Below are 27,278 nucleotides of genomic sequence, written 5' to 3'. Positions count from 1 at the left end.
TCTTCGTCCACCGGTATTTGCAAGTACGCATCTGCTAGGTCCAACTTCGAAAAATATTTACCTGGGCACAGTTTGTCAAAAAGATCTTCCGGGCAGGGTAAAGGAAAAGTTGCAGTCACGAGTTGTAAATTCACTGTTGCCTTGAAGTCCACACAAAGTCTCAATTTTCCAGAATGTTTTGGCAAAATTACTAAGGGTGATGCCCAGAGAGAAGCCTGCACACGTTCAATCACACCTTGTGATTCCAAATCGTGTAATGTTCTTGCGACCTCATCACGCAATGCGTGGGGAACATTGCGCGCTCTGAAAAATTTCGGTTGCGCATTTACTTTCAGTTCCAAATGTGCTTTATAGTTCTTAGCGCAACCAAGGCTCGGTGCAAAAATGTCTGCAAACTCTTCACATAGACGAGAAACACTGGCTGAAGGCACAGTCTGGTTCACTGACAGGACCTGATTGACTATAGACAAGTTAAACAACTGAAATAAATCTAAACCAAACAAGTTCGCTGCAGAAGAAGAATGAAGGACGTACAATGACACAAGTTTTGTTTGTCCCTTGTATGTTGCAAGAAGGCTGCACTGTCCTAACACAGGGATTGCTTGTCCTGAATAACTACGTAACTTAACATTTGTGGCACACAACGGAGGTGTGCCCAGCTGTTTGTACATGTCCTGATTGATCAAGGAAACTGCAGCTCCAGTATCGAGCTGGAATGGTATCACGTTGCCATTAATGTCCAAGTCTACAAAATGTTTATTGTCCTTCTGACGACAAGAGCGACTGTCTCGTGCAACGTGAACTGACACTGGTACAGAAGCACTTGCGACATGACGGGATTTCCGTCGATGTCGACGCACACTATTTGTGGGATGAACACAGTCACTGTTAGAGAGAGTGGCACTGGGCGGAGTGGAATGAACTACATGAATTTCCATGGGCGAAGGTTCACAAGCCTGAGTATTCTTGGTTCGATTCCAATTCCAGCGCGAAGCAAAGGGCCTGGAATGGTTGTGAGCGTCCGATCTGAGCTTTTTCTGGCAAACACTTTGAACATGTCCTTTTTTATTACAGAAAAAGCAAATAGCTTGGCGTGACGGGCAATTCTCACGTGAATGTCTAGTAGCACACCGCGGGCATGATTTTAGCACTGCATTTGCTTGCCGACGCGGGACACGTGGCTGAGAGCCAGGCGGCGTTGGCGCGGCCGGGCGTGAGGACTGTTTACTGTTCCATGCAGCTCGCCCGGCGGGCCGGTTAACCTGACACATGGGTGGCAAAGTTTCAAATGATTCCTGAGCAAAGTCAAGTGTGTCCTGCCGATCCAATATGTGCATCACTTGTTGAAGGGAGGGATTGACTAGTTTTAAAATCTGTTCCCTTATATGAACATCAGAAATGTTCTGTGCAATTGCATCACGCACCATAGTATCTGAATAAGGGAGTCCACATTGACACTCAAAAGCACAATCCCTAATAAGGCCTTGCAAGGTTGCAACCCACTCCCTATTAGTCTGACCTGCCGTACGTTTTGTACGAAAGAAGGTATACCTTTTTGCAACTACATTGACTGATTCTTTGAAATATGCATCTAATGCAGACAAAATTTCTTCGTAGGACAGAGTTGCTACGTCGCGTCGGGGAAATAATTTCACTATCACACGGTACGTTTGGATGCCTACTGATGCTAACAAAAAAGGCTGCCGTTTGTTACCTTGAATTCTGTAGGCGGCGAGATGGAATCCAAATTGGCGCGACCACTCCATCCAGCTTCCCAGTGCCGCATCAAAAGGACGAAAAGGTGGTGCAACTGTTTTTTGTGGCTGCGGTAGCGGTGGAGCGGCGGCTGCTGCATCGTTTTGCATTGCACGTTGACCCTGGACGAGCTGTCCAAGGGCATCCAATAAGGCCTGCGTCTGCTGATTCTGTAAGCGATAAAATTCGGACAGTACATCTGGAGATTGTGGCAAAGCCATTACACAAGTAAATCAGGGCAATATCAATACGAACGCAAAATTCTCGTCGCCAACTGTTGTGGACTGGCAAGACAGCCAATCCACTATGACAGGTAGCCGAAAGGCACACGTTTAAACTCACACAGGCTGACGTGAGATCTGGAACAGGTAAAGTAATTGAGACTAGCAAATAAAGTGCGTAGCTGCTGGAATACTTAACTTTAATCCATAATTGCTGAACATCGGTCTGACGGTACATGCATCACAAGATAAATAGCAAATGATAATGGCGCCTTGCTAGGTCGTAGCAAATGATGTAGCTGAAGGCTATGCTAACTATCGTCTCCGCAATTGAGAGCTTAATTTGTCAGTGAACCATCGCTAGCAAAGTCGGCTGTACAACTGGGCGAGTGCTAGGAAGTCTCTCTAGACCTGCTGTGTGGCGGCGCTCGGTCTGAAAACACTGATAGTGGCGACACGCGGGTCCGACGTATACCACCGGACCGCGGCCGATTTAAAGGCTACCACCTAGCAAGTGTGGTGTCTGGCGGTGACACCACACACAGTGAGTTGATACTTGGTTCTTTCCAGCATTTTGTGGATGACGTCACCCAAATAACATTTCGTAAAGGTATGAAATGATTTGTAAAGTTTGTTGGAACCCGTCAAGTGCTTTCATTCTCACGTGCTGGATGAATATAATCTGCACCTAACTGTAATATTTGTCTTACTGTGTTAAACCTTCAGCGTAAGATCATACCTGTCAATAAGTAGATTATGATAGAATTTTAAATTTTTAAATTCGATCATTAATCATGTGAATACTTAAAACGATTTTTTTTTTTTTATATATATACCGTGGACACCACTGGACAGGGACCCTGCAACTGGCACCATGTCCCGGATTAGCTGTTTAATAACACAGAGACTGGTGTGGGCCACAGCTTGTGACACAGTCGGCACCGCCACCGGTTACCCAACGCCTGTCCAGAAGGACGCAGATCACCGCCTCACAGTTCTTTTTTCAATTTATGAACATAATATAGATATATTCACATCAAGTAGCACACCAAAAAGTGTTTGTTACTCGGCACCTTACAAAGTTACAGATTTTTTCATAGTAATTAGCATTTCTTTCTTTTATATTCTAGAGCTACAACTTTATCACTGCCCAAAACTGATCGTCATCATCTTCTTCTCCTTTTTCGTCCTGTAGGGGGTGATGAACTCCTTACCATCATCGGTCTGCCGGCAACCAGATTGATCGTGCATGCGTAACTTCCAAACGAAACAGGGACTTGCTACCTAGGGGACATCCATTAATTAGGTGATGGGTTTTCTTTAAAACCTGGAGACGCCCCTCCCCCCCACCTACCAACCATACATGTTGAGATTCTATGAGGTCTAAGGTGTGAGATTTACTTGAGATCTATTCCACAGTCGGATAAAAATACGTAACCGCGAGATTTTTATGTCTTCTAGACAATGAATAAAACATTTTTAAAAACCGTGTTTTATTTATTAGATGTAAGAAGCAGTGTGTTTAAATCATAATGAAAAACATTTTATTTTAAACACGCCAATCCTGTGTAGTATTCAGACGGAGTGACAGGCCAAGAGGCTCCACGAAATTAGTATTAATTGTTTTGACGGACCCCAAAGCAATTGACCTTCTACAGGTATTTATATACACTGAATGAAAAACATCGCAACACGAATGAAGGAGCTGAGTTGTGCGACATTAGTTAAAGTTGATAGGTGTTTTTCTACATCTGAAAGATGTCGCATATTCAAATTTCGCGCCACTATGAGGATGAAAATCAGGTTCGCTTTATATGCGCTGTAACATTAATGATGATTAGCTACCTTTGTGGCCGGACGTGGTGAGTAGGTGCTAGTCAAGAATGACGCCATTGGCATTATCAGCACCTCACAGAGTTTCAACGAGGTCGTGTAAAAGGACTACGAGAAGCTGGATGTTCCTTCTGCGATACTGCAGAAAGACGTGCCGCTGCACATGACTGCTGGCAGCGGTGGTCACGAGAATGTACGGCGCAAGAAGACCGGCCTCTGGACGGTCCCGTGGTCCTACCGAGAGGGAAGACCGTCGTGCCCGGCTTACGGCTCTGGAGCTTCGGACTGCATCTGCACCAGCAATCTGAGCAGCACTTGGCACCACAGAGACACAACGAACTGTTACAAATCGGTTACTTCAAGGACAGCTCAAAAGTTCAATAGTTGACGTGAAAGTTTCATTGTCCACTTCCTTCCCCTTTAAATGAGGTACGGTGAGATTCTGCTGGACCCCTTCCCCTCCGATTTAACTCACGAAATTAAGGACGTCCACTTATCGGCAGTACCCAGCAGAAACCATTTGACCATGTCAAGAAGTTGTATCGAGGAAATGTTGTCAGATACACAAAAGTTGATCTGGTGTTAATTTCGGGAGGTTTGTATTGAACATATGCACCGGCTAAAGCCTGAAGAGTCACGTTTGTTCCATTGTTGAAGTAGTGCAGCTACGTCACGGAGCCCAAGTACTGTGGGAAGTCTTAGGTTTCGCCACTTTGCCCAGTTAAGAAGAAGCGAGTCCTGCTGTCACGATGCACGGGAAAGGAGTCATTAGTTTGACGTGTGAAATCGTAAATTCCAAACCCTAAACCGCCTTAGCATAAAAAAGCTACTCCATCTCTGTACAACAGTCGTTTACGGTACGGATAACTTTTTTATTCTAAGAAAATTTCATTCCTACAAAACACTGACATTGACGAGGGAAAATACGCGCATTTCTGGGAAAAAGGATGGGTGGGGAGAAATTTAGAATCTCTGATAGTCCAATTGTGCCATCTCAGTGGCTGAGGTGCACCACAGCCGCGCAATATCACGTTCTGCGTGCAGTTCTTCGCTCCAGCTTCAAAATTTTCAGTTAAGAATCGAAAAACTCCTATAGATTTCGAAATAATGACTGTGACTCACGGGAAGATCGTTGTCTCTTTTCCTAACAACAAAGAGTCTACTACTTGTTTTTAGAAGCGCAGTTACGACAGAAGGTATCTCTCAGGATTTGCAATACGGCTCCAGACTCCCTTCACATTATGTTTCAACTTGACCAGACATAATTTTCGAGTGTTGATTTTTCTTACAGAGTCAACACGACACAAACTTTTCTCATTCGCATTCTTTTGTCACCACTAACGCTATCGACCGTTCCATTCGGAAGGAGCGGGTTTCATACCACGCCTAGCTATCCACAAACAGTTTTATTTTGGTTCCCCTAAATCAACTTTCCTTTGAAAGGCCAAAGCCCATATACTTCCAACGGTTTTATCAATCTCTGCTTCAGTTGCATCTCTAATGACCTAGTTGTAGAGAGCGCGGTAAACCGTTATCTTCCTTCCGTAACTTTTCCGAACATTTCTTCAGACGTAACGTCAGTGTGTTGTGCAGCACGTGTTAAACCTTGAGTTCTAGGACCAATACACTTAAATTTGTCTACCCCGTCATGAATACTAATAATGATAATAATAAGAAGAAGAAGAAGGAGAAGAAAAAGAAGAAGGAGAAGCAGTCATCGTGAACTTTTCACGGCGTGCTCGGTATCTGAGAGAGAGTCCATTGTCTTTTGTTTTATCACTGACGCTTGTAAACGCGACAGCTGCTTGCTGTCATTCCGTCACGTCTCCATGTCCACCGCACGTTACTGCGATGCTCTGTACAACCGACTGCCGCGCACACGGCGCCTCTGCATCGGGCCCCACGTCAGCGCCGGCGGGTCGTACCAGCTCGTGGTAGCAGTACTGCAGCGCTCCGAAGAGACGGCATGCTCTGGTAAGGAGGTGACTAATTCTTCTACATCTCCATAAACTGTCCGCCAACCAGCTCAAAGTGTGTGGCGTAGGTTACTTTGCAACCACTATCTCCTCCGCATTTATACCTCATGTTTATTAAGTCACTTCCTCGCCTGTTTGTCTCTTCGATACAGATTTTGTTATTGAATTGAAACTAATTTCTCCATAAACTTTCAAGAAAGATCACAACTGGATGACAACGCAATGTTAACTCGCTTTCTTACCCGGTTTTCGGATCAGGGTATTTTGCGTATCACTGCTATTTCACCTTACTCCTGTACCAGTAGCGGATGTTTCACGATAAAAACGATTGCTGGTTTCCACATGAGGTCGATACTCCCTCAGTTTTACGTTCAAGCTATCTTTTTCGAGATGTACATACGCGAAAGCAGTATTTTGGTTGACTCAGTTGAAGAGAAACCGAAATAAACCCGAAATTTATCACGAGTCTGTGTTGTACTCTCATCAAAATGTTTGAAATCGATTCAAGAATTGCATGCGGAGGATGAAAAAGCAGAAAATAATTATTTAAATAAAAAGTTTAATATAATACGTTTTAAATATAAAATAATTTCTCCTAGCTCCACGCAAATTCATAACCCCTAACATGGAGCGTATGAAACAGGTAATAGTTGCCGCTGAGAAAATCACACAACAGTTCGTATCATTTTTAGTACAAGTAAACTGTTCGTCACAGTTATGCATCCCGTCAGTTATCTATTGCATGCGCCCCACGTTTTTGGTTTTAAATTTTGCACGTATTATCATAGGTACACTGAAGCGCCAAACAAACTGGTATAAGCATGCGTTTCAAATATACAGATATGTAAACAGGCGGAATACCGAGCTGCTGTCGGCAGCCACTGCATTAGGCAACAGGTGTCTGGCGCAGTTGTTAGATCGGTTACTGCTGCTACAATGGCAGGTTATCAAAATTTACGTGAGTTTGAACGTGGTGTTATAGTCGGCGCACGAGCGATGGGACACAGCATCTCCGAGGTAGGTGGAGATTTTCCCGAACGACCATTTCACGAGTTTACCGTGAATATCAGGAATACGGTGAAACATGAAATCTCCAACATTGTTGCGACCGAAAAAAGATCCTGCAAGAACAGGACCAACGACGACTGAAGAGAACCGTTCAACGTGACAGAAGTGCAACCATTCCGCCAGTTGCTGCAGATTTCAGTGCTGGACCATAAAAAGTGTCAGCGTGCGAACCATTCATCGAAACATCATCGATATGGGCTTTCAGAGCCAAAGGCCCACTCGTGTACGCTTGGTGACAACCCGACACAATGCTTTACGCCTCGCCTGGGCCCGTCAATACTGACATTGGACTGTTGATACCGGAAACATGTTGCCTGGTCGGACGAGTCTCGTTTTAAATTGTATCAAGTGGGTGGACGTGTACGGGTATAGAGACAGCCTCATAAATCCATGGACACGTCATGTCAGCAGGGGACTGTTCAAGCTTGTGGAGGCTCTGTAATGGTGTGGGGCGTGTGCAGTCTAGATACGATTCTGACAGGACACGTACGTAAGAATGCTGTTTGATCACCTTCCTTCCATTGTGCATTCCGAAGTACTTGGACAATTCCAGCAGGACAATGCGACACCCCATACGTCCACAATTGCTATAGAGTGGCTCCAGGAACACTCTTCTGAGCTTAAACACTTCCGCTGGCAGCAAACTCTCCAGACATGAACTTTATTGAGCATATCTGGGATGCCTTGCAATGTGCTGTTCAGAAGAGATCTCCAACCTTTGTACTCCTGCAGATTTATGGACATCCCTTCAGGATTCATGGTGTCATTTCCCTCCAGCATTAATTCAGACATTAGTGGAGTCCTTGCCACATCTTGTCGCAGCACTACTGCGTGCTCGCGGGAGCCCTACACGATATTAGGCAGGTGTACCAGTTTCCTTGGCTCTTCAGTGTATTAAAAACGCACAAGCATACATTTTCAGGGTTATATGTTCGGAGTTAGGCATTTATATTGGATTAGGAGAAATTATTTGATATTGTTTAGACCATTTCACGAATGGAAGACTTGAAAGATGCCTGTTGGTGAAGGTCCATATTTGCTCTATTTTCTGATTTCGTTGTCGTGATCATTTCGCGAGAGATTTGTGGGAGGGATTAATAATATGTTGTCCAACGATTCATGGAAGGCACTCTTTTAGAGTTTCAAAAGTAAGCGTGTTCGTGGCGCACGACGCCTCTCTTGCAACACCTGCCACTAGAGTTTGATCAACATACGTGTAACGTTCTCGCGCGCCGAGTAAACGATCGCATGACGAAACGCCCCACACTTCGTTGCATCTTATCTATCTCCTGTACTAATCCTACTTGTAACGGTCCCCGAGAGGGAGTAATACGCAAGACTGCTTCCAGCAAGTGTTTTTAGGCCACTTCCTCCGTGTATCATTTACATTTCCTTAAGATTCTCCAAATGAACCAAGGACTAGCTTATGCTTTTACTGCTGTTTCCAGGTGTTTGTTAGCAGTTGTGTAATCGAAGAATAGCGGAACTTTTCGCCTATTTCGTACTTTGCAAGCTGCATTTATTTACGACCCATGCTTCAACTGTCGATCCTCTATTGGTCTTTCTGGTCCTCCCTACAGCCTGCTGGCGTCGCTGCCTTCCTATAGACAGGAGCGTGATTTGAGAGGAGTCTCACGAAGCCTCCACGGAGCATCCGCTAGATCATAAATATATGTAGTTTTCAAGCAGTAAAGCCCTTATAACACTCTCTTGGAGTCCTTTCCATACTGCCCTTACATCTGTCGTGTTTGTTCTGTTAAGAACGATGTCCAGTACTTGTTCACTCTACGACAACACTGAACCGCATCGAATGCATTCCTTAAGTCAAGGAGCACGGCGTCATCCTGGGTACCTTTGCATACGGTGCTCTGTATTTCATGGACGAACCACAGTGACATTTGTTTTTCAAGATCTGTATATAAGGAATCCCCTGTTGGTTTTTATACAGGTGATTCGTTTTACAGAAACGTCATAATACGTGAGAACATGTCCCATAATTCTACAACAGATTAACGTCAGTGATATAGCTCTATAATTATCCCCATGTGTGCGATGACACTTTTGTTGAGAATCGGCATGAGTTGCAGTTTTTTCCAACAACTGCCTGGTACACTTCGCTGGTCCTGCGACGTACGATGAGTAAGTGCTTTTCCGGGGAGTGATGCCTTCTTGTAAAATGACCAGTCTTATATTCTTGCACGAAATGCTAAGTGCAGTCTGTGTCTTAAACTCCCTTTACGATTTTGAGAATGTAAGCGAAAGCGCAACGGCGAACGATAATTCTCTGTGTTATACATGCCAGTGCGCGTGAGCAACTGGCAGTCGGTAGCATTCGGTTCGCATTCGCCGTGATCGGTCGTATTGCGCTGCTTGTCGGCCTTTTAGTGAACAGTAGTATACAATGGGCATTCTGGCTCAGGCTGAAAAAAGCGGATAAAATATTAAATTTTAACCACAACATTTTAGGTTCTTGGTTAAAATACTGTTTTAAGGTCCAAGTTCAACAATTCGTTAATATATTACAATTTTAACCATTAAATGTTAACGCTTAAATTTTAAATTCTTGACTGTTCTTTCAACTGGCGTCTGGTTTAAAGGACGATTTTAACTGTCGTTTGGTTTCCTTTGAAAGTATTAAAAAATACAAAAAGATTATGTTGAATTTCGGTTAAATAATTGTAGTTCTAACCTTTCGTCTTCATTTGATTCTAACAGTAATGCACCAAACAAAATTATTTTTAAATATACTGCTACAGTTTTATCAGAAGCTGTTAATTTTACTGTTGGAAAACTTTGTTTATGTAATAATTTTACTTGTTTATAGAATTGGTTATTTTGTAGCGATTATGAAATACACTTAACAAAATATCAGAATTGTTAAAGGTAATTTTTTAATTATGTTTTCACCAACAACAACGATTTTCTTAAAAATAGAATCATACTCCTCGAAATTATGTGCTATTTGTACAATTCCTCTTATAAACGAAGTTTCAACTATTTGTTTACCAGATTTTATTTCAAAGATTAGTTCATTGATTCATATGTGGAGCTAAATCTTTCTTTGAGGATTAATCTGCAAAAACTTTTTCTATTTCCGTTCTTGTAAAGCAATTTGTTAGATTAGTTTTATTAAGTTGACTAACCTTTTCATTAAAATACATTTTAGAGACATAATTATTGAACTGTATTAAAATACTTGAATATTCATTCTTTCTGACAAGATTTCTTAAAATTCTTCTTTATTGATATAATTATTGAATTGTGTTAAAATACTTGTGTGTTCAGGTGTTGTAAAAAGATTGGTTGATCCTTTTTTCTCAGTACTGTTAGCAACATCATTAACATTTATTGGATCAATACAATCCTTTTTTCTTTTTTTATATTGGGGTGTTCAACTGTGCAGCCAGTACCCTTACAAAGTCCCAATTTTTACACAGTCCATTTTTTTACCCAGTCCAATCTAGTCACTGTCACGAATGATGATGATAATGAAATGATGAGGACAACACAAACACCCAGTCCCTGGGTAGAGAAAATCCCAATCCAGCCAGGAATTGAACCCGGAATCCTGTGATCCTGAGACAAGCATTATTTTTAAATTTTGTTTCTAACGACTGTAATGACAATTTTATTTTTTCAATTTTGAATCAAATTAACTTTTGATTTTCGGTTCTAGTGACTGAATATCTATAATTTTTATTCTCTTATCTTTATCATCTCACTAAGATTAGCTAATACTTGTTTAATTGTCTGTTCTAATGATTGAAAATCTTTGATTTTTTTCTAATTCTCCATTGTCTCTAGGATATAACTTATTTCCAAAAATGTCCATTTATTAAACTTAAAATTTTACAAAATTTGTAAACATTTGATAATAGTTTTAAGACAAATGAATATAAATGACTACAAATAAATTCATAAAAATTGTGTATTCTTTCAGCATTATAATACAAGTTATTTTACCTAAATAATTTAATAATTCTTTTGGATATTTCCACCAAACAAAATAATACAAAATTTTTATTTTTAGATTTATAATAACAAATCCAGTGAGTATGAATATTATTGGAAATATCTAAAGGAACTATTCCATATTCAGTTATTAATGATTTACCAGATAATTCATATATCATGAATACACCACAGAAGTGTCAAATTTTTGTTTAATTAATTCTTCTACATCAAAAAAAGATACACAGTAACTATGTTTTTGATTATTTCTTTGAATTTTTTACTTTTTCAATCCTGTCCTTTCTTTTCTGGGGCAACGGCCTTGCCACAGTGGCTACACCGGTTCCTGTGAGATCACCGAAGTTAAGTGTTCTCGGACATGGTCAGCACTTGGATGAGTGACCATCCAGGCCGCCATGCGCTGTTGCCATTTTTCGGGGTGCACTCAGCGTCGTGATGCCAATTGAGGAGTTACTCGACCAAATAGTACTGGCTTTGGTCAAGAATACCATCTTTCGACCGGGAGAGCGATGTGCTTACCCCACGCCCCTCCTACCCGCATCCTGCACCAAGGATGACATGGTGGTTGGATGGTCCCGGTAGGCCACTTGTGGCCTGAAGATGGAGTGCCTTTCTTTTCTATCTTTATGTCTTATTTTTTCTTGTATTTTGTTATAATTTTTTCTTTATTATGAACAGATGAAACAACAAACAAAATTCTACCAATTAATGAACCAACAGCACCCAAGGAAGCTAATAAAACTGGTAAATATCCTCCTTCATATTTTGTTAATCCAGACCCTTCTTTCTCTTTTACTAGATGTAGGTTAATTCTTTTCAGAATAGGAATATCCAATGTAGTACGAAAATTTCCACAATTTTTCTTATATGTCATTCTTTTTTGAGTATCAGCGAAAAACTTACAGATACTATTTTGTTGTACAATATTTAATTTACCTTTAATTGATTTTAGTTTAATTTTACCAATTTACCATCTATACTAAAATTATTTGTTTATAGAGATTAAAAAATTATGAACGAATTTTATAAACTCCATCCATCTTCATCACTTTCAGTACTCACTCCTAATTTTCTTTTTCTGTACACTATCTTCCTAACTGATTTGTTTTGCATTTAACTTAAGTTCTTTATCAGATTTATGTCTTTTTTCCAAATCTTTATTATTTTTATAAAAAATTTGATGTTTTTTACAAACTTCATCCAATTGATTATTTCGTTTATCACTTTTGCATAATCATTATTCTAATCACAATTATTATAACCAGGAATATATAATTTATAAGGTAATTTATTAATCAAGGTATTAAATAATCCTTTTCTTTTTTCGAATTTCCAAAATATATAAGGAAGATTAATGAAAAATCTAATCAAATATGGAATTCCATTTGGATCATTAATAGTAAAATGACTAAATTTATATGTTAATGATTAAGTTATTCCAACTTCATTGGGATCATTTTTATTTCTAAATAATTCTTCACTATGAATTGCTGACATCGTTCATCAAAACATATTCGACTGGCTTTTCTGAATATTTCTTTATTAAACCTTCATGAACTTTTTCTAATGAACTGTGAAGATTTCTTTTTGAAACACTCGGAAAACATTCTTCAACAATTACTTTTATCAGATTATTATATTTATCTCCTTTGCCTTCTTTTATTCGGATTGTTTTCATTGTGTACTGTATTTGAGTCAAATAAAAATTTAGCATAATTTTGTAAATGAACAGAACCAAATTTTTCACCCAAATGAATTATATGGTATAACTTGAACCTTAAAACAATCTTTTAAGCAGGAACCTAAAATTTAACCGTTAAAATTTTTATATTTTGACAGATTTCTCAAAGTGAGCCAGAATCTACATTTGAATATCACTATGAACCATTAAAAGAAGTTCCCCTCCTCCCTGCTTCGGCGCAAGCAGTATGGAAAGCGTTCGTCTTCTGTTTTGTTGTTTTTGACATGAGCTGTGTGAGAGATAAAACAGTCTGAAGGCATTGTGATGTTACTGACTAATTAATGTGGGTGTAATATAGGGGAGAACGAAAATGTGGAAGTGTCATAAACCACGTTAGCATGCTTAAATCTCTGGCATTCAAAAGAGCTTCCAGTCGTCTCGAGATGGTTGGATACCGATCCTGTAATGTTTTGAAAGAAATCGTATACCAAACTTATTGGAAAATAGTGGCAAGTTCAGATAACGATGGCTGTGGTTGACAACAATGACACACCCTTGTCTCCAAAACTGTCAAAAAAGGCTCAACAAGATTTATATGTGGTGACTGTGGTGACAATGCGACAATACATCCTCGTGGTCACAAAACGTGTCCTAGGTGATGTATATCATGTGAACAGAGGCCCTTTCATCTTGCAACACAGCATCAGCATTGAGCAACAATAGCCCACAGTCCATTAGGGCTACAGACCTGATCAGCCAAAGTGGTCGCGTAGTCATTGGCGGTAATGCGATCTTGCTGACCAACCATGGGACCCATGGAGTACCACGATAAGCCTGCTCATCACCGAACCTTCGCCATGTATTTGGACACCAACTCGCTCAGAACTTGGTAACAGCGTGAAGCGAAACTCATCCCACCAGACTAGTACCTTCCATTGCTCCATAGACCGTTTTGGAATTTCATCTCTACCTGAAATTTTCTGCTTCTGGAACTGCCATCGTGCTGTCTTGCTGCTCGCGAGTGCAACATACAGTTCGGCAGACACTTTTGCTGCTGTGTCGTCTTTTTACTTTTCGTAACAATTCTCTCCAATGATCGTCTGTCACATCACTCAACACACACCTTAGGCTGAGTCCCAACTTAGGTGTTTTCCAGCTTTCCATGTAAGCGGTACAAATTTTCCATACGATGCCTCTTGAAACACCACGCTCTGCGGATACCTTAGTTACGGAAGTACCCACATGGGAGAACCAACAATTTGTCCACGTTAGAATTCACTTAGCTCTTACACAATACAGTAAAAACTATACAGAACTCTGTTGGGACCACGGACAGCGTGTTGAGGACATTGCACGTGGGTGCCCTTTGTGGTCAGATACAACAGCAAACTCTTGGTAAAAATTTACATTGATGGTGAAGCAAGTATTTCTCTCAGTATTTCCATATTTTAGCGCAGCCTCTGTACTTCCTTCAGGGATACAAGAGATTCACAGCACAAATACCGAAGAAAAAGTAACACATACAAAATTGAAGCCTTTCGTGGCCACTTGTCGAGAAACTGCCTGTTGGCTTCTGTCCCGACTTCTTCGGCCGGCATTTCTTTGGCCGAAGAACACGAGACACACTCTAAAGCCCTAGTGTGGATGCGAGAAAGGCGGGAACACCATTACAGTATATGCAAACATCATGCGGGGAAGGGAAAGCGCAAGCTTTCTACTTATTTTATTAAAAGAAATTTCTTTGCAAGAAGACAAGAACAACTACATATATTACATTGACTAAAATTAAAAACATCATTGTCATTGTTTACGTTCACGGTACCTGTAATTACATGGCTGACGAATGATTGTTATCTTAGAGATTTTTGATGGTACATAAAAATGATTTTCTAGGGACCATGGTATCTGCCACCCAGCAAAATTCCGTTAGAATTCGAAAATCCACTAATTCTTGCGGAATAACGTAAAAATTGACACAAATGTCTGAAGTGACATGAGTTTCTGTTGTAACCAAAAACGAGTACAAAAACTGGCCAACAGATGGCGCTGGACAGCAAGACATGAGTGACGCCGCGTGAGAATCGTGTATAAAACGAGCTGTAGTGGGAGAGGGAGTCAGATCAACCCTACCCCAGCAGATAAACACCTGCTGGAAGGTACGACTTCTACGCAGGATGGCGCTCCACCCCACACTGCGACGCGTGTGAGGCACCTCTTGCGCACATCGTTTGGTGAGGATCGCGTGCTGAGCCGCTTGGCCTCCCAGGTCCCCAGACCACAATCCTGGTGATTATTGGTTGTAGGCTTAGCTAAAGTTTCACGTCTAACTCGATCATACCATCTCATTAGGGAATTTCTCACCATACTTAATGCTACACTGCTGTTCACAACATTGTCCCTCGACTACAGGTGTTGACGAGTGGCGGTGGACATGTTGAGCATTTGTTATACAGAACATCGTGTTTGCTAGAAATCAATTGTTACGCTAATTATAGCTTTTTATCATATTAAGTTCCGTCTGTTGATCATTTTTTAATTTTTTTTTCAATAGAACCCCACGTTACTTCAAGCATGTGTGTCAATTTTAGGTGTTACTACTTTGTGAAGTATTGAATTTTTAAATGTTAATGGACTTTTGGGTCACGCTATATATAGCAGATTTTATCAAGTAGCCTATGTAACAGATCGGAAGTATATTTCATTAATCACATTTTATTGGCATTATGTTAGTTGCACGCACTTTATACTTAAAGCCTTCAAGCGCCTCGCACGTTTCACTGCAAACATCAGAAATTATCTGCGATAGAGGAGGTACTGACACTCGACAGTACACTTACGTAAATGTTTTCAGTTGCTAACATCTGCCGGCCGATGTGGCCGTGCGGTTCTAGGCGCTTCAGTCTGGAACTGCGTGACCGCTACGGTCGCTGGTTCGAATCCTGCCTCGGCCATGGATGTGTGTGATATCCTTAGGTTAGTTAGGTTTAAGTAGTTCTAAGTTCTAGGGGACTGATGACCACAGATGTTAAGTCCCATAGTGCTCAGAGCCATGCTAACATCTAGAGTGTTATGTTGCTTATATTGGTAATGGGTAATTAGTGGTCTACGTTTAAATTTCCTCCTGAGTTGTAGTGAGAAGCAAGCGAATAACGTCAAGCGACGTGTGTTGGAAGTTTTGTAATACGCTCGGCCGAGCTGCAGCTGCACTTCAGGGTGTTCCACGCTTACGTACAAATTCAGACACCTAAATTCTTTTGTTTCTTTCCCACTTCGATTACTTCGCCCAAAATAGTGCACTTGCAATGCGAAATAATTCTCTGTTAATATCAACATTTTGCATTGTCACTATACAGGGTGGTCCATTGATCGTGACCGGGCCATATCTCACGAAATAAGTGTCAAACGAAAAAACTGCAAAGAACGAAACTTGTCTAGCTTGAAGGGGGAAACCAGATGGCGCTGCCATAGGTCAAACGGATATCAACTGCCATTTTTTAAAATAGGGACCCCCATTTTTTATTACATTTCGTTTAGTACTTAAAAAAAGATGAATGTTTTAGTTGGACCAATTTTTTTCGCTTTGTGATAGATGGCGCTGTAATAGTCACAAACATATGGCTCACAATTTTAAACGAACAGTTGGTAACAGGTAGGTTTTTTGAATGAAAATACAGAACGTAGGTACGTTTGAACATTTTATTTAGGTTGTTCCAATGTGATACATGTACCTTTGTGAACTTATCATTTCTGAGAATGCATGCTGTTAACAGCGTGGTCACCTGTAAATACCACATTAATGCAATGATTGCTCAAAATGATGTCCGTCAACCTCAATGCATTTGGCAATACGTGTAACGACATTCCTCTCAACAGCGAGTAGTTCGCCTTCCATACATAATGTTCGCACGTGCATTGACTATGCGCTGATGCATGTTCTCAGGCGTTGTCGGTGGATCACGACAGCAAATATCCTTCAACTTTCCCCACAGAAAGAAATCCGGGGACATCAGATCGGGTGAACGTGCGGGCCATGGAATGGTGCTTCGACGACCAATCCACCTGTCATGAAGTATGCTATTCAATACCGCTTCAACCGCACGCGAGCTATGTGCCGGACATCCGTCATGTTGGAAGTGCATCGCCATTCTGTCATGCAGTGAAACATCTTGTAGTAACATCGGAAGAACATTACGTAGGAAATCAGCATACATTGCACCATTTAGATTGCCATCGATAAAATGGGGGCCAATGATCCTTCCTCCCATAATGCCGCACCATACATTAACCCGTCAAGGTCGCTGATGTTCCACTTGTCGCAGCCATCGTGGATTTTCCGTTGCCCAATAGTGCATATTTTGCCGGTTTACGTTACCGCTGTTGGTGAATGACGCTTCGTCGCTAAATACAAAGCGTGCAAAAAATCTGTCATCGTCCCGTAATTTCTCTAGTGCCCAGTGGCAGAACTGTACACGAGGTTCAAAGTCGTCGCCATGCAATTCCTGATGCATAGAAATATGGTACGGGTGCAATCGATGTTGATGTAGCATTCTCAACACCGACATTTTTGAGATTCCCGATTCTCGCGCAATTTGTCTGCTACTGATGCGCGGATTAACCGCGACAGCAGCTAAAACACCTACTTGGGCATCATCATTTGTTGCAGGTCGTGGTTGACGTTTCACATGTGGCTGAACACTTCCTGTTTCCTTAAATAATGTAACTATCCGGCGAACGGTCCGGACACTTGGATGATGTCATCCAGGATACCGAGCAGCATACATAGCACACGCCCGTCGGGCATTTTGATCACAATAGCCATACATCAACACGATATCGACCTTTTCCGCAAATGGTTGGTTGGTTGGTTGGTTGTTTTGGGGAAGACCAGACAGCGATGTCATCGGTATCATCGGATTAGGGAAGGACAGGGAAGGAAGTCGGCCGTGCCCTTTGAAAGGAACCATCCCGGCATTTGCCTGGAGCGATTTAGGGAAATCACGGAAAACCTAAATCAGGATGGCCGGACGCGGGATTGAACCGTCGTCCTCCCGAATGCGAGTCCAGTGTCGAACCACTGCGCCACCTCGCTCGGTCGCAAATGGTAAACGGTCCATTCTAACAGGGGCAATGTATCACGAAGCAAATACCGTCCGCACTAGCGGAATGTTACGTGATACCACGTACTTATACGTTTGTGACTATTACAGCGCCATCTATTACAAAGCGAAAAAAGTGGTTCAACTAAAACATTCATATTTCTTTACGTACTACACGAATATGTAATAAAAACTGGGATTCCTATTTAAAAAACGCAGTTGATATCCGTTTGACCCTATTTGGGGAGCAAAATAACTGATGATGGTCGAAGTATAGAGAGGATATAAAATGTAGACTGGCAATGGCAAGGAAAGCATTTCTGAAGAAGAGAAATTTGTTAACATCGAGTATAGATTTAACTGTTAGGGAGCCTTTTCTGAAAGTATTTGTATGGAGTGTAGCCATGTATGGAAGTGAAACGTGGACGATAAATAGTTTAGACAAATAAATAACAGAAGCTTTCGAAATGTGGTGCTACAGAAGGATCCTGAAGATTAGATGGGTAGATCACATAACTATTGAGGAGGTATTGAATAGAATAGGGGAGAAGAGAAATTAGTGGCACAACTTGAATAGAGGAAGGGATCGGTTGGTAGGACATATTCTGAGGCATAAAGGGATCACCAATTTAGTATTGGAGGGCAGCACGGAGGGTAAAAATCGTAGAGGGAGACGAAAAGATGAATACACTAAACAGATTCAGAAGTATGAAGATTGCAGTAGGTACGGGGAGACGAAGAATCTTGCACAGGCTAGAGTAGCATGGAGAGCTGCAGCAAACCAGTCTCTGGACTGAGGACCATAGCAACAACAACATCCGTTTGACCTATGGCAGCGCCATCTAGCGCGCCAACCACAGTGCCATCTGGTTTCCCCCTTCAAGCTAAACAAGTTTCGTTCTTTGCAGTTTTTTCGTTTCACGCCTATTTCGTGGGATATTTGGCCCGGTCACTGTCGATGTCCAGTGTACCGATTGCAAGCGATAAATTTCAGTAACGCAGCGTTCACAAGCCACGGTCGTTATCTCGTGTTGTCCTCTAGTGTAAACGCTCTGTGAACAGATACAAGCGAATGCTATAGAACGTTGGCTAACTGTCTGCGAATGCGCGTTCACTCGGGTGAAAAGGCGGCTCAGCTGATACACCAGACACAAATGTTTCTCATCCGCTCGCATCTAAACTAATGGCGCCAGTCGCTTAAGCGAAAGAAGTTACGCTGGAACCTATGTTGCCAGTTAACAACAAGCCGTTCTCTTTCGCGGACATTCATCGGACTTATCAGTTCACCGTTAGATGTGTAGCTAAGCACGGCCGAACCCAACTGCTGGCGCACGTTCCCGTCGGCGGAGTTATCGCCATCATTGGCAGCCGCCCAGATAAGAACACGCACTCTTGCACCGATAGGTCGGGGAGCTACGTATAAAGGGAAGCGCGCGGGCCGCGGGATGCGGACCACGGTGAAGATGACGTCAGCGACCCGCGCCCACAGCCTGCTGCTGCTGGTGGCTTCGACCGCCGCCTGGGGGCTCGCCCAGGACGCCGGGCAGTTCCCGGCGGACTTCCTGTTCGGCGTGGCCACGGCGTCGTACCAGATAGAAGGCGCCTGGAACGAGGGAGGTAAACGCTCGACCACCAGCACCCAAACAGCAGCAAGCACCTGTCGCGGACAAGCATACACTTTTCTTCTCGTTAATCCCGTCAAGTAAGGGTTCCGATGTACTCGAGATTTGGAAAATATGCCTTTATCCACCTCTGCGGTCGGATGCACTTCCTATCCCCACGGTTGGCAGTTACCAGAGCGAGGGAAGTCGTGCCAGCCCTATATGTGAATTGCGTGACTTTGTGTATGAAGAAGAGGAATGGTAAGGAAAGGGAAAGGGTTGGCGAAAAACTACTGGCCTCCAGCTGCACGGGGCACTGTGGAAATGCAATGGCGAAAGCTGAAAATATGTGTTGCACTGGGTCTCGAGCCCGGATTTACCGCTTGTTGTGGGCAGTTGCCTTAACCGCTCCGGCCATGAGGATACGATCCCTGATCGACTCAGATTTCCAACTTACCCCTCGCCCATTAAACCCCTATTCGCAAATTATTGATTCCCGTGGGAGTTCGGGCGATATTAGTGCATCCACACTGAACTAAATGTCACAGAGCTGGCAGTTGATGGAAAATATAATCAGGCTGACTGAGCCGGAATTCGTGTGCTCTTTTCCACCACAATGTGGATGGTCGTTTCACTTATTCATCACGGAACATCTGTTGTGTCGCGCCCTTATTCAGCTGGTATTTTCCTCGCAAGCCGCGACTGTCACCAGCAGATTTGCGGCAGCCGTTACACTAAAGGGAATTTAAGCCTTGTCGGCTCCCACGAGGACTCTGTGAGTTCCCCCTCACCTGTTTCTATTTCTGAAACAGATCCGCTTCGCACGGTTTTTGGTTTGAGTTCTTTTCTGAGAACATTCCAGATCATTTGAGAACATTCGAGAACTTAGTAAGAACGAACATTCAAAAAACCGTAAAACTGTTCGCATTTCACGCTCAAAAATAGCCCTGACTGCTCAAAAATACTCTTAAATCCATTTAAGTATTCAAAAATACCCTAATTTGAAGTGAAATACACAGTCACTCATTCACTTTTTTACAGAATTCGGAGAACATTTTTGAACATTATGAAACGTTCAAGAACATTGGAAAACTTTAACGAACCCTCCGGAAAATGCAGAACACTCTGAAATATTCTAGAACATTCGAGAATACTTTAGAAATTTGGAAAACTTTTGTTGACATTCAAGAATATTCGTAAAAGATCGAGAAGAGTACAGATAAACACCGAATTTTTTCCCCTTGATATACACACTGAAGCGAAATACACGGATGATGTCTCGCTCAACACCACAGCGTGGCAGCGACCACTCCAAACACTCATAAACACTGCAAAACGTCCGCAGCTCGTGGTCCAGTGGAGTGCGTTGCTGCCGCTGTATCACAGGGTTCCGACTTCGATTCCCGGCCGGGTTGGGGATTTTCTCTGCCTGGGAGCTGGGTGTTTGTGTTGTTCCCTCATCATTTCATCATCATTCGTGACAGTGTCTAGATTGTACTATGTAAGAAATTGGAATGTGATAAAAATTGGACTTCGTACTGGCGCTGACGAGTGTGCAGTTGAACGCCCACAAACCAAACGTCATCGTACTGCAAAGCGCCAACCGAACGCGAAATGGTTCAAATGGCTCTGAGCACTATGGGACTTAACATCTGAGGTCAGCAGTCCCCTAGAACTTAGAACTACTTAAACCTAACTAATTTAAGGACATCACACACTTCCATGCCCGAGGTAGGATTCGAACCTGCGACCGTAGCGGTCGCGCGGTTCCGGACTGAAGCGCCTAGTATTCCTATCCACACCGGCCGAACCGAACGCGAGCCAGTACTGAATTAAGAACTGCACGCGATGGATTTAATGATAACATTTGATTAGATGAAATAAAGGAGAACAGCGGAAAAAACGCTTTTGTCGGAGCACAAGGAGTCGAATACGCTCCTGTTTACAAGATTACGGCTGAAAAGAGGGTTGCCATGTATTTATTTTACCTTAGTCAGCATCTTCAAAAATTCTCCAAACAATTTTTGCATGCGAACGTATTCGCGCTCTTTTCAACACGTAACTCGCCTCTCACTCTCACAAGCTCCCCTAACCGTAACTCGTTGACACCCACTGGTCCATCGGTATAAGTCGCCCATGCCCATCCACTCCCAGTTTTTTGTCATTATTTCTTTGTGTTTCTCTAACTGTTGCTGTCCCCTGTCTCATAGCCACAGTCTCCTTCATTCTGTCCTACTACTACTACCACTACTACTACTACTACCACCATCTCCGCTCACAGTCACCATTTCCCTCTTGCTCTCTCTTACTGCTACTGTCTCATTCATTCCTTCCCACTGCTACTGTCTCTTGTATCACTGGCTCCCACCCACTTCAACTTTCTCCTTCTCTTTATTCCTATCCCACGGGCACTGTCTCTTTCACCCTTTTTCCAGCACTTTTCTATTACTGTCAAGTATATTCCACTGTCTTTTCCCAGCATTTTTCTGTTACTGTCAAGTTTGTTCCACTGCCACTGTGTACTTTTCTTCCTCTGACACTGCCGTTGTCTCCTCCACTCTTACTGTACCACAACCACTTTCTACTATCTTCCAACATATATTACTTTTCCGCATCTTTCCCATTGCCGTGCGTCCTTTCCTCTCAGCAAAAAGAGCGCAAATATGTTCGCATCCCAAAATTTATGAGAAATTTTTTACAGGTAACAAGGTAAATGAGATAGCTGGTATCCCGCTTTTCAATCAGAATCTTTTAAACAGAGCATATTCACCTTATTTGTGCTCTGATAGGAGTATTTTTTCCCTTATTCTCTGCTTTTCCCTGCCACAGCAGGGGGCATCACTCCTATGAAAACAACTTCATGGAACAACAAAATTATGGTAGTTTACTTATGTCACATTGAAATAACGGTAAACTAATTTACACCTCAAAGCGGCTTTAGTGTGCATAAAAACTTCTTCAATATCTCTGTAACTCGGTATAGGATAAAGATATCAAGAAAATTTTCAAGGTCGTTCGAGATAGTGATCTTAGGAATACATCGTAAAAATTTCAGCCGTTTCCTGTCGATAGCCGTCTTGGAATCCACAGCTCGGCTTTGGAGCGAGAAAATGGTACAAAAAACCGTTCTCATGAGGTTTCCTAAGAAACCGCTCGTGAACTATTGCTACGTCGAGAAGCCGCTTAAGACCCATCACACATTACACCATATGCAAGAAGAACTAACCTATGTGCTCCATTTGCCTCGGCAAGAGGAATTGTGTAATATTCATACTTTGACCCTTTTCTGTATTACTGTAGGATAGTGACACTGAGACAGACCTTCTGTGGGGTATACAAATAGTCCCTAGCCCAAGAGCTATACAAAACATCAACCGTACCTTTCTGTCGCCAACAGAAACTGACGCAGAAACCGTGAGAGGAACACGTTCATATGGCTGAGGTTTGCAATGAATTAGGTACCGCGTGGTATCGCGTGTCTACCGATACAACTAGCACTGATGAACTTGGCAAATCAAAGTAGTCACCAGCATTGTATATAACCCGTTGCCAGCGATGTGGAAGTCTTAGCAATGCCAGTTGTGTTGACAGTTCGAGAGGCGCGGTCCTGCAAAAAGTGTCATCACTTCTGTCTCTATGCTGTTCATTTTTGTAACACAACCTACGACCAGCTTAGAGACAGAAGTGATGACACTTTCTGCAGGACCTGACCATCATTTTGCAGAACAATGCTCAAGCACGTACAGTGCAAGATGTTACTGACTTATTGGACTCATGGGGCTGCTAAGTGCTGTACCACCTACTGCACTCCCCTGAGCCCGCCGGTGTGGCCGAGCGGTTGTAGGCACTTCAGTCTGGAGCGGAGCGACCGCTACGGTCGCAGGTTCGAATCCTGCCTCGAGCATGGATGTGTGTGATGACATTAGGTTAGTTAGGTTCAAGTAGTTCTAAGTTCTATGGGACTGATGACCTCAGATGAGTCCCATAGTGCTCAGAGCCAATTTTTGCACTCCCCTGACTTAAGCCCTCGCGAATTCAACTCGATTTCTAAACTGAAGGAAACACTTCACGGCATTCGCTTCAGAACTGATACAAATTCGTCGGGCAATAGACCGCGCCGCTCGAACTGTCAACACAATTGGCACTGCTAAGAGTATCATTCGACTTCCGCATCGCTGGCAACGGTTTATACACAATGGTGGTGACTACTTTGAAGGTCAGTAAAACTTTGAAACACGTATCTATTTTGTACGAGTTGTATATAAATTGTTGCCACTATCAAAGTTCCAATCCTCGTATAATCCTCCAGTGAAAAGGGCGTGTCAAAGTCTTTTCGATGCCGGAATTGTTAAGGCGTTACCTGTTCTACTACCAAAGAAACGTCATAAAGAGCTGTTCAATCATCCGGCTTCCAGCCGACGCCGTTCTAGAACATTCTGTGTTGCTTCCCTACACGACTGATTCCTTTTTTAGTCGCCAATCAGTAGTTTTTTGCTGTACGAGATTTTCAAAATGTCGCCTCTTAGCCTCATCATTCATCATTTGCAGGGTCGGATTCGTTGGTATGGATTTGGCGATGTTTTTATTTATTTTATTTATTGATTTGTTTAACCTGGCAAGATTAGGGCCATCAGGCCCTCTCTTACATCTAACCAGGCATTCTACTTATTTTACATTCATATGTTTTAGTAGGCATGTTAAACTACATCTAGTACAAAAAGTGAAATAAACAATTTGAAAGGTACACCTGGAAAAATACATACATATAGAGTTTATATTCTTAGGTCACAAGTACTGTTATAATTAGACATTATTGAAGAGACAGATTTTAGATAGGAGTGCCGGCAGCACGGAGTATGAGGGAGACTCATGGTGGAGGGAGGAGAAGAATAGAGACATGATGAAACATAATTAAGGAAATATAAAGGAAAAGAAGATTGCGTGGCTAATAGAGAAAGATGAAGAGGAAGGCATCTCAGGAGCAAGATAGGAGACGCTAGCTTTGCTATTTGACAGATGAGGGGATTGTCCTTGTACATTAATTTTGTGGAGAACTTAGTGAGGATGATAGTAGGAAATGCTTCAACTTCTTCTTAAAAGCAGCAGGAGATCGGATTTTGCGCAAGGTAAGGGGCAGTTTGTTCCATAGGCGGACAGCGGCAACTGAGAAGGAGTTTGCAAAAGTTTTTGTTTTGTGAGTGGGCACAGTTAGGATACCAAATAAGAGTGACCTCGTGTTTCGATTATGATGACATGACAGGTTTTTAATCTCTGAAGCAAGGTACTGGGGTGCTTGCGCGATGAGGAGTCGGTGGAGTAGACATAGAGTGTGGTAGTCACGCAATTTGTCCGGCCGCAGCCACCCTAGCTCGGAGTATGAAGCACTAACATGATCATATCGGCGAATGTTGCAGGTGTAACGCACACAGGCATTCATGGTTAGCTCTAGCCGTCTTTTGTTTTCACTACTCATGCCTTGTTGAATCACATCACAATAGTGGAGGTTCGGTAGAACGAGTGCTTGCACGAGCTGGCGTTTCAAGTCCTGTGGAAATATGTTCCGAAACTTTTTGAGAGCATAGAGACAAGCAGACGTCTTTCGGCACACTGCGACTGTATTCTCCGCCCAGTTGAGATGCTCATCCAAAGTTACACCCAAGTTCTTCACTGTTTTCTGATATGGTATTGGAGTACCGTCGAGCAGAATAGGAGGTAGCCGTTCGCGAAAATCTGAACTTATTAATTTCTGATGGGCTATTAAGATTACTTGCGTCTTTTTTGCATTTAGTTTAAGCCCCAGGTTTTTCGCCCATCTCACTACTGAAGACAGATCATCATTCATCTGAGCGATTGCAGTGTTTACATCTTCAGGTCTGACGCTTAGGTAGAGCTGGAGGTCGTCGGCATAGAAATGATATTTACAGGAGGACAGAACCGACGAAATATCGTTGACATATAAAGAAAACAAAAGTGGTCCTAAGACTGATCCTTGTGGCACTCCCGAGGAAACATGTTTCCAGGAAGATTTTTCATTTACGCAGACAACACATTGCTGTCTGTCTTTTAAGTAGCTTTCAAACCATCTCATTGCACTATCAGAGAAATTAAGCTGTTGCATTTTTCTGAGCAATATGTCAAAGTTAACAGTGTCAAAAGCTTTGCTGAAGTCCAGTAGCGTCAATATTGTTGCCTTTCGATTGTCGATGGCATATTTCAGGTCATCAGTTACTTTAATTAGAGCAGTGTTTGTGCTGTGATGTTTACGGAAACCGGATTGAAATTTGTCATATAGGCTGAATTCATGCAAGTGTTCAGTGATTTGGTCATGAACAATATATTCAAGTGCTTTGGAAACAGCAGGCAGTATGCTAATTGGTCGGTAATCACTAGGCAGTTGCGGGTTTTCGATCTTAGGGATGGGTCGAATTAGGCTTCTTTTCCATGCAGTAGGATATATTCCGTTCACGAGGGAAAAATTAAATATGTCAGTTAAGACAGGTACTAAGATATCGGCAACATTCTTAATCATGGTTATACCGATACTGTCGTTGCCTATTGCATCAGAAGAGATTCTCATTATTGCTTTTCTTGCCGTATTTGTTGTTACATGTTTTAGATGGAAGGTATCGTTGTTAGTTATCCTGTTTGGGGATTCTTGTGGACGGTAATTATCAGCTGTGCTGGTATTCAGAGGTGCAGAGAAGAATTCATTTAATTCGTTAGCAGACACATGAAAAGTAGTTTCGGATTTTGCCTTTCCGACCCCCAAGCTACGGAGATTCTTCCATAGAGTCGTGGGCGTCAGATCGCTGCATAGAAGGGAGCGAGCGTGCCTGATTTTAGCATTGCGAATGCATTGTTTCACTCTGTTCCGTAGCTTTCTGTATTCTTCGAAACGCTCGGGTTTCGGATCTGCCTTGAAACGCCTGTGGGCAGCATCCCTATTAGTCATCATTTGACGTAATTCAGCTGTCAGCCATGGAGCAGGAGATTTTCTTACACGGATTGTGCGCACAGGTGCATGTTTGTCATAGAGGGCAGTGAGTTTATCACCAAGGTCATTAATTTTGCCGTCGATTGTGGGTTTTCTGATTATTTGATGCCATAGGATTTCTGAGCAATCGGCTGTTAGAGCGTCAAGGTCAATACGTTTCATGTTCCTACAAGTTATGTAACGCGATTTGATCCTTGGGGGCTGCACAGAGTAGGCCAGGAATATTACATCATGTGCTGAGAGGCCAGGGGCCGATGTTTGACCAACATCTCTTACTTTGTCAGTCTGTTTCGTTGCGATTACGTCTATAAGAGTATGACTGTGCGCTGTATGGTGTGTAGGTTGTAATGGAAGAATGTTCATGCTATTGCAACTAAACAGTCTTCTTAGGTTTATTGCGGAGGGAGTGTCTCTTAGCAGGTCTATGTTCAAGTCACCCATTACGATGACATGTTCGTATTGACACTGAAGTGAATGTAATTCCGACTGGAAAGAACTCATTGAGCTTATTTTTGGCGGCTTGTACACGACGCCAGTCAAGAATTTCCGACTTTGTATATTTATTTCAATGAACATGAATTCAGCCTCTTTTTCTTCAGCAGGATTTGACGTACATAAGACTTTCGCTTTGAGATCTGTTCGTATATACGCGCCGACCCCGCCACCTCGCTTTTTTGATCTGTCAGCCCTAAGAAATGTGTACCCTGGGAGATGAAAAGATGCAGAGGATATGTGTGGTTTCAACCACGTTTCGGATAAGAGGATTACGTGGTAGTTTAGTTGGTTGAAGAGGAGGCTAAGTTCTTCGTAATGCGCAGGTAAAGACTGGACGTTGCAGTGAGCTGCTAAAAGCTCTGACGAGTTCTGCCGAGCTGCCTGGAGTAGGGTGGCAGACTGGTTTGTCCCTTTGTTAGGCACTACCTGCCGCGAGGGGCACTGGCCGGTGCTTCCGCCAAGTGACATAACACAGGGGTGTCCAAGATTTTGCACGCCCTGTTTGTGACACCGCGAGTGCCGAAAGAAAGGCGCCTGCTAAAGATTTCCTGAGGTTGCGGGAGTATAGAAAATGGATTAGTGGTAT

General features: G+C 42.6%; 1 protein-coding gene across 1 annotated transcript in view; it reads left to right on the top strand.

The window, feature by feature from the left end:
• Positions 1 to 19,047: 19,047 nt before the first annotated feature.
• Positions 19,048 to 27,278, top strand: part of LOC126413268 (myrosinase 1-like) — a 116,944-nt gene continuing 108,713 nt past the window's right edge. Inside the window, exon 1 of the mRNA XM_050083170.1 lies at positions 19,048 to 19,219. Within this exon, the coding sequence (XP_049939127.1) occupies positions 19,048 to 19,219 (172 nt within the window). The remainder of the gene's footprint in view (positions 19,220 to 27,278) is intronic.

This window comes from Schistocerca serialis, chromosome 7 (assembly GCF_023864345.2).
Source record: "Schistocerca serialis cubense isolate TAMUIC-IGC-003099 chromosome 7, iqSchSeri2.2, whole genome shotgun sequence".
NCBI lineage: Eukaryota > Metazoa > Arthropoda > Insecta > Orthoptera > Acrididae > Schistocerca > Schistocerca serialis.
The sequence above is the reverse complement of the archived record's forward strand: the minus strand, read 5'-3'. Positions and strand labels throughout refer to the sequence as shown.